General features: G+C 38.1%; 2 protein-coding genes across 3 annotated transcripts; one reads left to right on the top strand and one right to left on the bottom strand.

Moving 5' to 3' along the window:
- Window positions 1–486: 486 nt before the first annotated feature.
- Window positions 487–1,839, bottom strand: LOC106080853 (steroid receptor RNA activator 1). Its single transcript, XM_013242446.2, has 2 exons — window positions 1,633–1,839; window positions 487–1,511 (listed from the first exon to the last, which is right to left on the bottom strand). Exons 1-2 carry the CDS (start codon window positions 1,682–1,684, stop codon window positions 688–690), a joined length of 876 nt encoding a protein of 291 aa, XP_013097900.1. The 5' UTR covers window positions 1,685–1,839; the 3' UTR covers window positions 487–687.
- Window positions 1,840–2,990: 1,151 nt separating this feature from the next.
- Window positions 2,991–12,176, top strand: LOC106080847 (putative uncharacterized protein DDB_G0277255). 2 transcript variants are annotated; one of them, XM_013242436.2, is made up of 3 exons: window positions 2,991–3,086; window positions 10,989–11,436; window positions 11,502–12,176. In XM_013242436.2, exons 2-3 carry the CDS (start codon window positions 11,428–11,430, stop codon window positions 12,111–12,113), a joined length of 621 nt encoding a protein of 206 aa, XP_013097890.2. In that variant the 5' UTR covers window positions 2,991–3,086; window positions 10,989–11,427; the 3' UTR covers window positions 12,114–12,176. The 2 variants fall into 2 exon arrangements, with proteins under 2 accessions (XP_013097890.2, XP_013097889.2); XM_013242435.2 differs by lacking the exon at window positions 2,991–3,086 and adding an exon at window positions 7,805–7,934.
- Window positions 12,177–13,656: the final 1,480 nt, after the last annotated feature.

Raw genomic sequence — 13,656 nt, 5'->3', positions numbered from 1 at the left:
CTTTTCTGAGTATAGATTTTCCCATGTCCGCCTGGAAGTGTTTTAGGTGGTTCGACAACTTGGCCTTAAATTTGGATGACAGATCTGCATTGTATATTCAAATAGCCACATATTTGAATGTGAAGCTCCCATGTATGATGAGGTTCGTTCCGGTCCATACGGGGCATTATAGGCATTCAGTATTTGGAAAGCATGGGCCGCCCGGCCTCTCACTGAGAATCTCTTTCTCCGGTTGCAACTACTCCGTATGAAACATTCCACTTTATCAACCTGTGAAGACTCCCGGTAGCTCTCAGCTGTGCTTTTCATGACAACGATGAACACCACACAGAACGAAGCTCAAGTTTGCAAACTGTGTGGTACTCATAGTTATGCCATGCAGGGCTTTTCAATTTGTAATTTTCAAATTGAAACATTTTTGCATTAACTATCCAAAATGTTCTCATTAGTGTTTTTAGAATACGTTGCTCTAAAACAATGTTGGCATATTATATTATCGAGGAGCTTTTTTTATTATATTATTAATTATTACATTGTTTAGAATACCAAAGTTTAAAACTTTTTCTCGAGAGTTTAAAAGCCTTATAAGCAAATAAACACACGCACACAAATACATCTTGGAAGTTAAAAATTTATAAATAAAAACCTTCGCCTATCCTACGGCTCTGATATTCCTGCTGTTATTTATCATATGTGCTGAATCCTTGATATTGCAACATTGCTGCTGCTATTGCCATCGACTTCATTGCTGTTCGTTGCTGAACGTGGCATGGCCGACACAGTCATGGTGGGTATTGCAGATAGCGTCGTATTACCTCCGGTACTGGATCCAACTAGACTGCTATCGCTTCCTGTGAACGCTGCAATAGTTATATTGGCCGTATTTGCGGTGGCGGTCATTGGCGTTTGCGTTGGCGCTATTGTCAGTACTATATGTCTTAATGTAACAGCCCATGATGTACATTCGTTGGCGTGGTTGGCGACTAGCGAAGTGTATATTTCTGTAGCCTCATTGTGGGCATTACGCTGTACAGCCAAACTTAAGTTATATATTTTTTGTTTTACAGCCTCACTCAAATTTCCTGATTGCCAGAGTTGTTCTATGATGCCCAGGCGCCTCTCAATCTCCTCTCGCCGTACATTCACTGACTCTTGCACCAAAGGAACTTTGTCCCTTAGGTTACGAAAACTTACCATTAATGCATCGAGTGGCAGTTGAATGCTTTCCTGTTGGCTGCCGGAATTCTGTGACATGGGAGGCATTGGGTGGACAACAGCCACTGGTTGCATTGTGGCCATGGGTGGTGGTGGTAGTCCTTGACCGCTACCACCTACCAATTGATTAGGCAAAACTACTGCAGTGGGTTTCGTAGTTGGAGTAGTTGACGTCACAGAACCTTGTAGTGGGTAGGCAACACGCTTATTCAAAATGCGAGTCCTCCCCGGTGCTGTTGCAGCCAAGGGATTATATGACATGGTGGGCGGATCATTCCAGCCCGGGGTACGCGAACCTTGAATGAAGAAATGGTTTACTGATCACTAAGCGTTTTAATACCTGGGTATTTTTGTTTTTGTCCATCTTTCTCTATTCGTCGCCTGAATACTGTTTCATCTAGACTTGTGAAGACTTACCAGGGAAGGGGTCACTGGCCGGTGGCATAGCGGTTGGTGGTTTATCAGCCATCTTTTGGAACTAAGATATTTTGGATATTGTAGTTGTTGAGTTCTTTACAATTTTACAATTTTACATCTATTTTTCTATTTTTTTTACAATCTATTTTTTTCTTGTATTTATTCTCTCTTCTTGTAGTGCTGAGTAGAGATGGCAATTAACACGGGCAAACGATTATACTGTCTGATAATCGATTTATGGTATACAAAACCCAATCGATTTCCTTCAAATTTTTATAATATTTTTTTGCAGATAATGAGATGATAATAAAATAAAACATCAGTTACAACATAAACATTAACTTTAGTATTATAAGCCTTTTTCTTACAACATTTGATGATAGCCGTCATGCGTAAACTTGAACTGGATATCGATAGCTGCCGATAAGTCATACTTTACAAAATTTAATACAAGGTAGATTAAACAAAGTAACATTGTGTTTTGTGTTATAATTTTAGTACTGTATACTCCAAATCACGTGTTATCGGATATCACCTCTACAGTGTAGTTGACATGAATTGTTAACAATTCAAACATATTGTTTGTGAAAATTCTTTTTATTTATTGAAATCACAAATATGTGTGAAAACAATCTAAATTCGTACTCTATTCGGCTTTTCACGCGAATAACTGTCAAACTCCATATACAAAAATTGTAAATGAAATGACTTAAAGGCTAATAACTTAAAAGTAGTAATTAGGCACAATTAACCCGTAAAGATGACTAAGTAAATTAAGATATTTTGATAAAGTTTTTCACAACTAAAAATTGAGAACCCTACTTTAAGGGTGGTATTTTATTCGCTTTAAGATAATTTTTTTCATTTCGTTGTTGAGGCAGTGTATTGTATACTGAGGCCTTTGTCGATGAAGTAATCCATCGGGTCAATCCGGTACGTACAACCGAATGCCATGATAACCTTTTTTAGATAATAGATTTTGAAGCAAAAAAACTTGCTGATTTTATTCGGTAGGACATTCCCTCATTACTAAATTATAACAAAAGTTTTATGTTATCATTGGGATTTTTTTAGTGTTTCAAAAAGTAACCATAAAAAAACATGTGTTTTCACCTGTGAAAAACGAATATAGTATCAGCCTTTAGATTGAAAGATTCTTCGCAAAATATATGATGCATTGATGACGAATATCGACGTAGTATGAACCACAAGATGTATAAGTGCGTTGGTATAGAAAACATATCAAAATGCAACCATTGAGCTGGCTAGTCAAATTGTCAGAATGAATGCAAAAGTTCCAGCTACTCGCAAAAGTGGAAGACCAAAACCCTAATAAAAATATAAAGACATCTCAAAACTATGTTAAGTGCCAGAAATTGACGAAACATAGCAGAGTCGCGTGGAAATCTATAATGAGTTCGGCTAGTGGAACAAATGTTGTCTTAACCAATTAAGTAAGTAAAGTTGCTATAACACGATATGTGCGTTACATATGTGCTGTCACTTTCTGCTTCCATTTCCCTATGTACGTCAAATACGAATAGATCGCGCTCTAATTCATATGTAATCTCATATGTATTGTATTTTTTTAAAGACATGTGTCTACATGTACTTGAGATGAAATATAAATTTTTTAGAATATTGACATTTATTTTCAGTACTACTCTATAAAATTCATAGACAAGTGGCCCGGAGGGCCCTTAACATGCCCTTGCCCAAAAAATTAGGCTTTTAGTACCACGGTAACTTTCCTGTTCTCGAAACCTCTTCAATCATTTTGGGCCAATATGGAACAAATATAGATTGAATGGATTCAAAATTCTCAAGACCCTCTGGGACCCTTCCCGGGCTGGCTTGTTTGTGGATATGCTATTATCTTAAAGCAATATGTATTAGTGTACCGAAGCTGTTATTTTCCATACTTCTTTTTGTTATTATTTTTAGCATTTCAGTATTTGTACGAAGAATTCATAATTTGTCATCTGGTGGTATGTTTACTCTGAATCACTTTCCTTGAAGGTCATGCCAATGTTAAAGTATTATTGCGGATATATCTAAAAGTAAGTGGTTACTTTTATGGGCTCAAAACCTTGTATTGAAAGATCGGTCTATATGGCAGCTATATCCAAATCTGAACCGATCTGAGCCAAATTGAAGAATAATGTTGAAGGGCCTACCACATCTCACTGTAACAAATTTCGGCGAGATCTGACAATAAATGCGACTTTTATGGGTCCAACACCTTAAATCGAGAGATCGGTCTATATGGCAGCTATATCCAAATCAGGACCGATCTGTGCCATATTGCAGAAAGATGTCGAGGGGCCTTACTTAAGTCACTGTCCCAAATTTCGACGACATCGGACAATAAATGCGCCTTTTATGGGCCCAAAACCTTAAAAACGAAAGATCGGTCTATATGGCAGCTATATACAAATCTGAAGCCATCAGGGCCAAATTGAAGGTGGATGTCGAGTGGTCTAACGCAACTCACTGTCCCTACTTTCAGCAAAATCGGATAATAAATGTAGCTTTTATGGGCCTAAGACCCTAAATCGGCGGATCGGTCTATATGGGGGCTATATCAAGATATAGTTCGATATAGCCCATCTAGCTTATGGACAAAAGCAGGTTCTTTTGTCCATAAGCTCAATATCTCAATTTTTAAAGAGTGTAGCGTGATTTCAACAGACAGACGGACGGACATGGCTAGATCGTCTTAGATTTTTATGCTGATCAAGAATATATATATACTTTATAGGGTCGGAAATGGATATTTCGATGTGTTGCAAACGGAATGACAAAATGAATATACCCCCATCCTTCGGTGGTGGGTATAAAAATAATGGCCTATGTAATCGCGCTTTTATCATTGAGTTTGAATTTGAATCGGGCAGCTCTCATTGATATGTGAGAATTTGCTCTGTTCCTTAAAGGAATGTTAATGGGCAAATTTGCATTTGTAATTTATATAGGAAGTTGAAATGGTTACAGGATTCAATAGAAGAAGGTTAGAAGTGGATAGGCCACATGAACATCATTAAGTTTGTCAAATTTGACGATTGAAATCATCAAATAGGAGAAAATGTAAACAAAAAATTAATGTAAAAAGAGAAAAAGTTGACATCCTCAAAGCCAAGTACTGCCAAAATTTAAAAAAAAAATTATGTCGGCTGATTGCTTGGCTTAACCTTATTCAGTGAATCCTGAAATGGTTAGAAGATTTAAATATTTATTGTTTTATTTATTCATTTAACAATAATACAATAGCCTTCCCGGCCAAAATATTTATATTGCCTGGAAATAACCAGAGTATACATTTTATGAATTACTATACTTATGTGAAAAATAAAAAAAATCAATAATAAAGGTCCACAGCCAAGTAACATAAAAGTTAATTTAATAACTGATGTGTTTTATTAGAGTCCCATCCAGTGCAAGTCAGATTTTCTGGATAACAATGCAAAGTTGTACTGCTAAGTTATCGTTAACATGCAATAACAGATAATAAGAAACGATTTATTTGATTTGCACATAAATATATACTACTAAAATAAAACACAGCAAATATGTTAAAAAAATGTCCCGGTAGTTGTAACAACAGGCGCCACTGTTAATTTCGCCCAGCTTTTCAATAAAAGAAACTCGTGTCTATTAACTGTATATTTTTTAAAAACCACTTGTTAACAAAGACAAAGGAAAGGTATAGACCATAGACAAAGGCGTGTATATAAGGTGGCCGCATCGGCGAATTGCTACAACAAAGCATCTTTTTTGGGAGCTTGATATGTCAAAAGTTGTAAACAGGGCGAAGAAAATTCAATTCGCCGTGACATTTAAAATTTTTATTAATTTTTTAATGTGTCAAGCAAGAAAAAACTAATTTAACAAGTAAAATCATGCTAAGTTCGGCCGGTCCGAATCTTATATACCCTCCACCATGGATCGCATTTGTCGAGCTCTTTCCACGGTATCTCTTTTAAGGCAAACAAAGGATCAAAGAAAACAATTGCTATATTATTGGAACAATATCAAGTTATGGTTCATTTCGGACCATAATTGAATTGAATATTGGAGACCATAGTAGACGACATTGTGTAAAATGTCAGCCAAATCTAGTAAGAATTGCGCACTTAAGGGATGAAGAAGTAAAATAGGGAGATCGGTTTATAGGGGAGCTGTGTTGGGCTATAAACCGATTCATGCCATATTCGACACGTATGTTAAAGGTCATGGGAGAAGCCGTTGTACATAATTTCAGCCAAATCGGATATTACTTGCGACCTTTAGAGGCCGAAGAAGTTGAGGTCCCATATCGATTTATATGGCAGCTATATTAGGTTATGGACCTAATTGAACTATTCTTAACACAGTTGTTGGAAGTCATAACAAAACACGTCGTGCAAAATTTCAGCCAAATTGTATAGGAATTGCGCCCTCTAGTGGCTGATTAAAAAATCGGTTTATATGGCAGCTATATTAGATTATGGACCGAATCATACGTGGCACAGTTGTTGGAAGTCATAACAAAACACGTCGTGCAAAATTTCAGCCAAATTGGATAGGAATTGCGTCTTATAGTGGCCCAAGAAGTCAAGACCCAAGATCGGTTTATATGGCAGCTATATCAAAGCATGGACCGATTCGAACTATTCTTAACGCAGTTGTTGGAAGTCATAACAAAACATTTCGTGCAAAATTTCAACCAAATCCGATAGGAATTGCGCACTCTAGACGCTCAAGAAGTCGAGACCCCAGATAGGTTTATATGACAGCTACAATATATCAAGTTATGTACCGATTTCAACCATACTAAGCACAGTTGTTCACACAAGCACAGTTGTCATAATAAAACACCTCATGCAAAATTTCAGCCAAATCGGATAAGAATTGGCTAGCAGGTCAAGAAGTCAAGATCCTAGATCGGTTTATATGGCAGCTATATCAAAACGTGAACCGACAAAGCCCATTTACAATCCCAAACGACCTACATTACTAAGAAGTATTTGTGCAAAATTTCAAGCGGCTAGCTTTACTCCTTCGAAAGTTTGCGTGCTTTCGACAGACAGACTTAAGGACGGACGGACGGACATGGCTAGTTCGACTTAAATTGTCATGACGATCAAGAATATATATACTTTATGGGGTCTTAGACGAATATTTCGAGTAGTTACAAACAGAATGACGAAATTAGTATACCACCCATCCTAATGTGGAGGGAAAAATTCCCTTTTTGACGCTCTTGGATATTCGTGGGATTTTCAGGACATTTGAAAAGGAAGGTGTGAAAGTTTGTTGGCTACGAGGATGACCTTTCCATCTCGGTGCGTGGCCGTTCAGATTGCAAATAGTATGCTGCCAATATTTGCTGATGGGATGACGTACACCTCCGAAAGATAAAATTGGTGATATTCCCCAATATGAGGTAACTTGGTGTGTTTAGGAGACCCCTCCTATATGGGTGGAGCTATCGTTCTCACTACGGATAGGGGCCCTGACAAGCAATACCAATGTGAGAACTTTGACGTCGCGCTGGACCCCTGGTGGACTTACGCATTATAGACGGTTGAGCACGTATAGTGGCACTGCCTGAAATCGCGGGGGTAGGTGCAGTACTATGGCTTAACGAACACCTTTTTTTCTGTCTAAATTATTATCGGGCACATAGTCCTTTCGGAATTCTTGACTACAATATGGGCTGGAAATTGCAGATTGGAGGGAACTTCTTCAGACTGCCTTGCCCCCATTATTTTCTTGTCTGGCATTGCATTGCCTTGAATTTTGTTTGTGTTGTTTGTGAGGTTGTTAGACGCGTACCATTATATAACCGAAGCTGAAGAACCATAACAGCAGCAAACATTAAAATCAATTTATAAAATATTTATTTTGAAGCTCATATTATTATAAGGCGAATTCAAAAATTTATTGACATATCAAGTTCCATCAGCTGTGCTTGATATAGACCTTGAAACTCAAAATATTGATAAAATGACTCAAAAGTTTTTTTGCGCACTCGCTTATAAACGACTAAAGGCCTCGTCAACATACCGTAAATGTAGGAAAACGTGTCAGCTGTTTTGTTTTGCTTTGTGAAAACACAGTGATTTCTGTAAAAACAAAATTTTATGTTCCGTTTTCGTGTTAACTGATAAAATTTGAAGTTTGAAGACATTTCAAAACCAAAAATTTATGTTTAGAAAACTGCTATTCTCCTATTCTATGATTTCGCTGTGAAATTTAATAATTAAGGTTAAATGGGTAGGCCACCATGAAGAGGTGGCCAGTCTGACCTATTGTGAAAAGTAAATGAAAAAGTGAAAAATATGTGATAACAAGAAATTACATGTTAGCACTATGTCGTGAAACTGTAGTCTATTCACTCCGCTACGCACTTCGACCTCACTGTACTAGAACCCACGGCCTTGAGAGCCGTCATATACACATACTGATTTCGACGCGGCGCGGGATGATTATAAGCACCACATCAATTGAAACTCTGAGCTCCAATTTGTTTGGTATTCATCGTCATTACGAGAAGCTCAGCTGAGAGCTACTGGGCGTGTCCACAGGTTGCGGATAGTGGAATGTTTCGTATATGGAGTATACGAAGTTATGGTGCCATAACGACCACCATGAAGAGGTGGCCAGTCTGACCTGTTGTGAAAAGTAAATGAAAAAGTGAAAAATATGTGATAACAAGAAATTACATGTTAGCACTATGTCGTAAAACTGGGGTCTATTCACTCCGCTACGCACTTCGACCTCACTATACTAGAACCCACGGCCTTGAGGGCCGTCATATACACATACTGATTTCGACGCGGCGTGGGATGATTATAAGCACCACATCAATTGAAACTCTGAGCTCCAAATTATTTGGTATTCATCGTCATTACGAGAAGTTCAGCTGAGAGCTACCGGGTGTGTCCACAGGTTGCGGATAGTGGAATGCTTAAGTTATAGTGCCATTACGACTAACGCCAAAGGAATAGCTCTGCCTAAAATGTTGTGTGTCGCCTGTCTCCTGAAAGCCTCATCAGTCTGCCCACCGCATCCATAGTGTCCGGAAGGAAATTTTGGCCGTATTCTGTCTCCCCGTTCGGCTCAGGGCGGTGACTGTCGACCCATCTCCTCGTTGTTAAATGCCTTTCTCAATATTCAACAAGACCGCCATCGCGCAATCCTTTAGTTGGAGAGACATCTCAATTTATCGCTTCACTTCGTGGAGGGACGTCTTCTTCGACCTGCCCTTGAGTTATGCCAGAACCTCCCTCACTATCAAGGCATTTTTTTTATACCCTCCACCATAAGATGGGGGGTATACTTATTTCGTAATTCTGTTTGTAACTACTCGAAATATTCGTCTGAGACCCCATAAAGTATATATATTCTTGATCGTCGCGACATTTTATGTCGATCTAGCCATGTTCGTCCGTCCGTCTCTCTGTCGAAAGCACGCTATCTTCCGAAGGAGTACAGCTAGCCGCTTGAAATTTTGCACAAATACTTCTTATTAGTGTAGGTCTGTTGGTATTGTAAATGGGCCATATCGGTCCATGTTTTGATATAGCTGCCATATAAACCGATCTTGGCTCTTGACTTCCTGAGCCTCTAGAGTGCGTAATTCTTATCCGATTGGAATGAAATGTTGCACGACGTGTTTTGTTATGATATCCAACAACTTTGCCAGGTATGGTTCAAATCGGTCCATAAAATTATATAGCTGCCATATAAACCGATCTTGGGTCTTGACTTCTTGAGCCTCTAGAAGACGCAATTCTTATCCGATTTAAATGAATTTTTGCACGTAGTATTTTGTTATAATACCCAACAACTGTGCCTAGTATGGTTCAAATCGGTTAATAACCTGATATAGCTGCCATATAAACCGATCTGGGATTTTGATTTCTTGCGCCTCTAGAGGCCGCAATTATTATCTGATTTGCCTGCATTTTTTTTATACCCTCCACCATTAGATGGGGGGTATACTTATTTCGTAATTCTGTTTGTAACTACTCGAAATATTCGTCTGAGACCCCATAAAGTATATATATTCTTGATCGTCGCGACATTTTATGTCGATCTAGCCATGTTCGTCCGTCCGTCCGTCTCTCTGTCGAAAGCACGCTATCTTCCGAAGGAGTACAGCTAGCCGCTTGAAATTTTGCACAAATACTTCTTATTAGTGTAGGTCTGTTGGTATTGTAAATGGGCCATATCGGTCCATGTTTTGATATAGCTGCTATATAAACCGATCTTGGCTCTTGACTTCCTGAGCCTCTAGAGTGCGTAATTCTTATCCGATTGGAATGAAATGTTGCACGACGTGTTTTGTTATGATATCCAACAACTTTGCCAGGTATGGTTCAAATCGGTCCATAAAATGATATAGCTGCCATATAAACCGATCTTGGGTTTTGACTTCTTGAGCCTCTAGAAGACGCAATTCTTATCCGATTTAAATGAATTTTTGCACGTAGTATTTTGTTATAATACCCAACAACTGTGCCTAGTATGGTTCAAATCGGTTAATAACCTGATATAGCTGCCATATAAACCGATCTGGGATTTTGATTTCTTGCGCCTCTAGAGGCCGCAATTATTATCTGATTTGCCTGAAATTTTGTACGGCGGATTCTCTCATGACCATCAACTTACGTGTTTATAATGGTCTGAATCGGTCTATAGCCCGATATAGCTCCCATATAAATCTATCTCTCTTTTTTACTTCTGGAGCCCCCAAAGGGCGCAATTCTTATTCGAATTGGCTGACATTTTACACAGGTCTCCAACATAAATATAATTTAATTGTGGTCCAAACCGGACCATATCTTGATATCGCTCTAATAGCAGATCAAATCTTTTCTTATATCCTTTTTTGCCTAAGAAGAGATGCCGGGAAAAGAACTCGGCAAATGCGATCCATGGTGGAGGGTATATAAGATTCGGCCCGGCCGAACTTAGCACGCTTTTACTTGTTTTGTTCGAAATTTAAAATTTAACGTTTTAATAAGCATAATTGCCTCTTTACATTTACGATACATTTGTTCTACATCTACACTACATTTACAAGAGTATAACCAGGCCTTAAGAATTTGACATTTCTCCCATCTATTAGAGCTTTTTTGGCCAAATTGTTATGAGTCTATACATTTCCTTTGCCGTTAATTTACAAGTAAATCAAGTTTTTTTTTATTTAATAAAATAATGAAAATTGTTCAAATTCTTCGAGGGGACAAATTTTTAAGAGATTTCGTCATTTGCACCATGTCACATTCGTCAAATAACAATAGCTCTTTTTAAGTTTTAAACCAGGAATATATTCCCTAAATAACCATATTTTCCTTCTACTGCAGCTTAATGCAAATTTATGAGCAGTCAGCAAGATGCCAGTCTCATGTAATACACACCTGGTACAAGGTGATACATACCTGGTACCTTTTCGATTCTTTCGGATCCCTTAAAGTAGATTTAGGTAGATTAGAACCTGCAATTTTTTGATATATACTGTTTTGTGTATTTTGGAGATTAAATTTGGCTGCGTATAATTCCTCAATTAAATCCGACCGGCAGCTGTTCCCAAAGTCAAGTAAAAAATAGTCTCACCAATTTTCTTGGAAAGAGGATAATACGATTGGAGATAGATACAGGTAATATTTGTACAACCTGGTTTTATGGCACTGTCCTTTTTAGAACTATCCGTTTATTACCTGTTATCATATATAAAATGCTGAAAGGTGGTACATCCCACAGCAGTGTTCCAAGTGATATCAAACAGTTGAGAACTAACGAAACATGAGATTGGTAAGTAAGACAAGCAATTGTTAACTAGTCTGTGTTTGTAATTAGCCTGAAATTATTTTTTTCAGGTATTGTATATCCTGGCCACAATTTTAATCCAACTATGCCATGGTGGCATGATTTTACATAATATTCGTGATTCATTACACTCCAAGTTATATGGTCATGGTTTACATGGAGACAACCAAAATTCACCAGTTATAAATATTAACAATTATCAGGAAGTTTCTCAGCAAACAGCCACTACTAACCAGCACAGCCGAGGTGATTATGGACCGCTGCCCGGTTATGACCAACAGATGCATAGCTCAGACATGAGCAATGGTTTTATAAACTCAAATGTAAAGGCAGGAGTCTTTAAATACGGCCAGCCTGGTATAATGGGTGGATATGACGGTCATAGCTCAATGAAGCAAGAAAGCTATCATCACCGTCAGGGTCCAAAATTCGGGCTCCACCACGACACAAATATGTTTGGCAATACCAAAATTGGTTCAGCATCGTCTGCTGCGTCATCATCTGCCGCATCATTATTTGGCTCGGCAGCATCTTCTACAGCTACTTCGTCATCCTCGAGTTCCGCATCTGCTTCCTCATCGTCTTCATCTTCCAGTAGCAGTACAGGAGTTGCTGGTGGTACAAGTTATTACAATACCAGGGTTAAACCTTGGCGTTATTAGAAGCGTATTTGTTAATCAAACGATCGAATGTTCACAATTTGAAATAAAATAACAGAGGAGTAACTGAAAATGTCTTGATCTTTCCGGAAGGAAATCATATTGGCTCATAACTAGAAGTAGGAAAACCCAAATCGAATCAATAACAAACATAAATGGAGTTTAACTAATGTTCTATTTTCATACCCCCTACCATAGAATGCTTATTTTATGATTCCGTTTGTAACACCTCGAAAAATTCGTTTAATACCCCAAAAAGTATTGGGTTGCCCAAAAAGTAATTGTCGGTAATATAGTAGTAATATAGTCGGCGTTGACAAATTTTTTCAACGGCTTGTGACTCTGTAATTGCATTCTTTCTTCTGTCAGTTATCAGCTGTTACTTTTAGCTTGCTTAAGAAAAAAAGTGAGCGAAATTTTGTTTACATTTGTTTGTTTGGCGTCAATTTTAATATGGGTACCACATGTATTGAAAGAAATTCATTTAACAAACTGAATCAACGCTTGTGATATGCACCTTAAACGCAATGAATTCGATCCGTTTTTAAAACGAATCATAACTGGAGATGAACAATGGATTGTTTACAACAACGTTAGTCGAAAACGATCATGGTCCAAGCATGGTGAACCAGCTCAAACCACTTCAAAGGCTACCAAAAGAAGGTTATGCTGTCTGTTTGGTGGGATTGGAAGGGTGTGGTATATTTTAAGCTGCTTCCAAGAAACCAAACGATTAATTCGGATGTTTACTGTCAACAATTGGACAAATTGAATACAGCCATCAAGGAGAAGCGACCAGAATTGGTCAATCGTAAAGGTGTCATATTCCACCAGGACAACGCTAGACCGCACACATCTTTGGTCACTCGCAAAAACTGAGTGAGCTGGGAACTTTTGATGCATCCACCATATAGCCCTGACCTTGCACCATCAGACTACCATTTATTATGATCTTTGCAGAACTTTTTAAATGGTAAAACTTTCGGCAATGATGAGGCTATAAAATCGCACCTGGTTCAGTTTTTTGCAGATAAAGGCCAGAAGTTCTATGAGCGTGGAATACTAAATTTGCCGGGAAGGAAATCCGCAATCCAATATATATATATATGCTTGATCGCCCTGACATTTTAAGTTGATCCAGCCATGTTCGTCTGTCCGTTCGTTCGTCTGTCTGTCCACCCATCCGTCTGTCGAAAACACGCCAACTTTCGAAGGAGTAAAGCTAGACTCCTGAAATTTTACTACTTATTAATGTAGGTCGGTTTGGATTGTAAATGGGCAAATTAGTTCACGTTTAGGTATAGCTCCCATATAAACCGATTTCCAGGTTATACTTCTTGAGCATTTAGAGATTTTTATCCGATATGGCCGAAAATTTGCAATATGAGTTTTCCTATGACCTGCAGCAAATATGCCAAGTATGGTTACAGTCGGTCCAAAACCTAATATATTTCCCATATAAACCGATCTCCCGAATATACTTCTTGGGGAAATACTTTGGGAATACTACTTTGGAATATAGTCATTAACAATATATTATTGTCTC

The sequence above is a fragment of the Stomoxys calcitrans genome, chromosome 4 (genome assembly GCF_963082655.1).
Source record: "Stomoxys calcitrans chromosome 4, idStoCalc2.1, whole genome shotgun sequence".
Lineage (NCBI taxonomy): Eukaryota > Metazoa > Arthropoda > Insecta > Diptera > Muscidae > Stomoxys > Stomoxys calcitrans.
The sequence above is the reverse complement of the archived record's forward strand: the minus strand, read 5'-3'. Positions and strand labels throughout refer to the sequence as shown.

What these genes read in the sequence shown, in the direction of transcription:
- LOC106080853 (XM_013242446.2), bottom strand. Translation starts at nt 1,684, where the DNA reads ATGGCTGATAAACCACCAACCGCTATGCCACCGGCCAGTGACCCCTTC. An exon ending in GGCCAGTGACCCCTTCCCTG is followed by an intron (nt 1,512 to 1,632) that starts GTAAGTCTTCAC and finishes TCTTCATTCAAG; the next exon opens with GTTCGCGTACCCCGGGCTGG.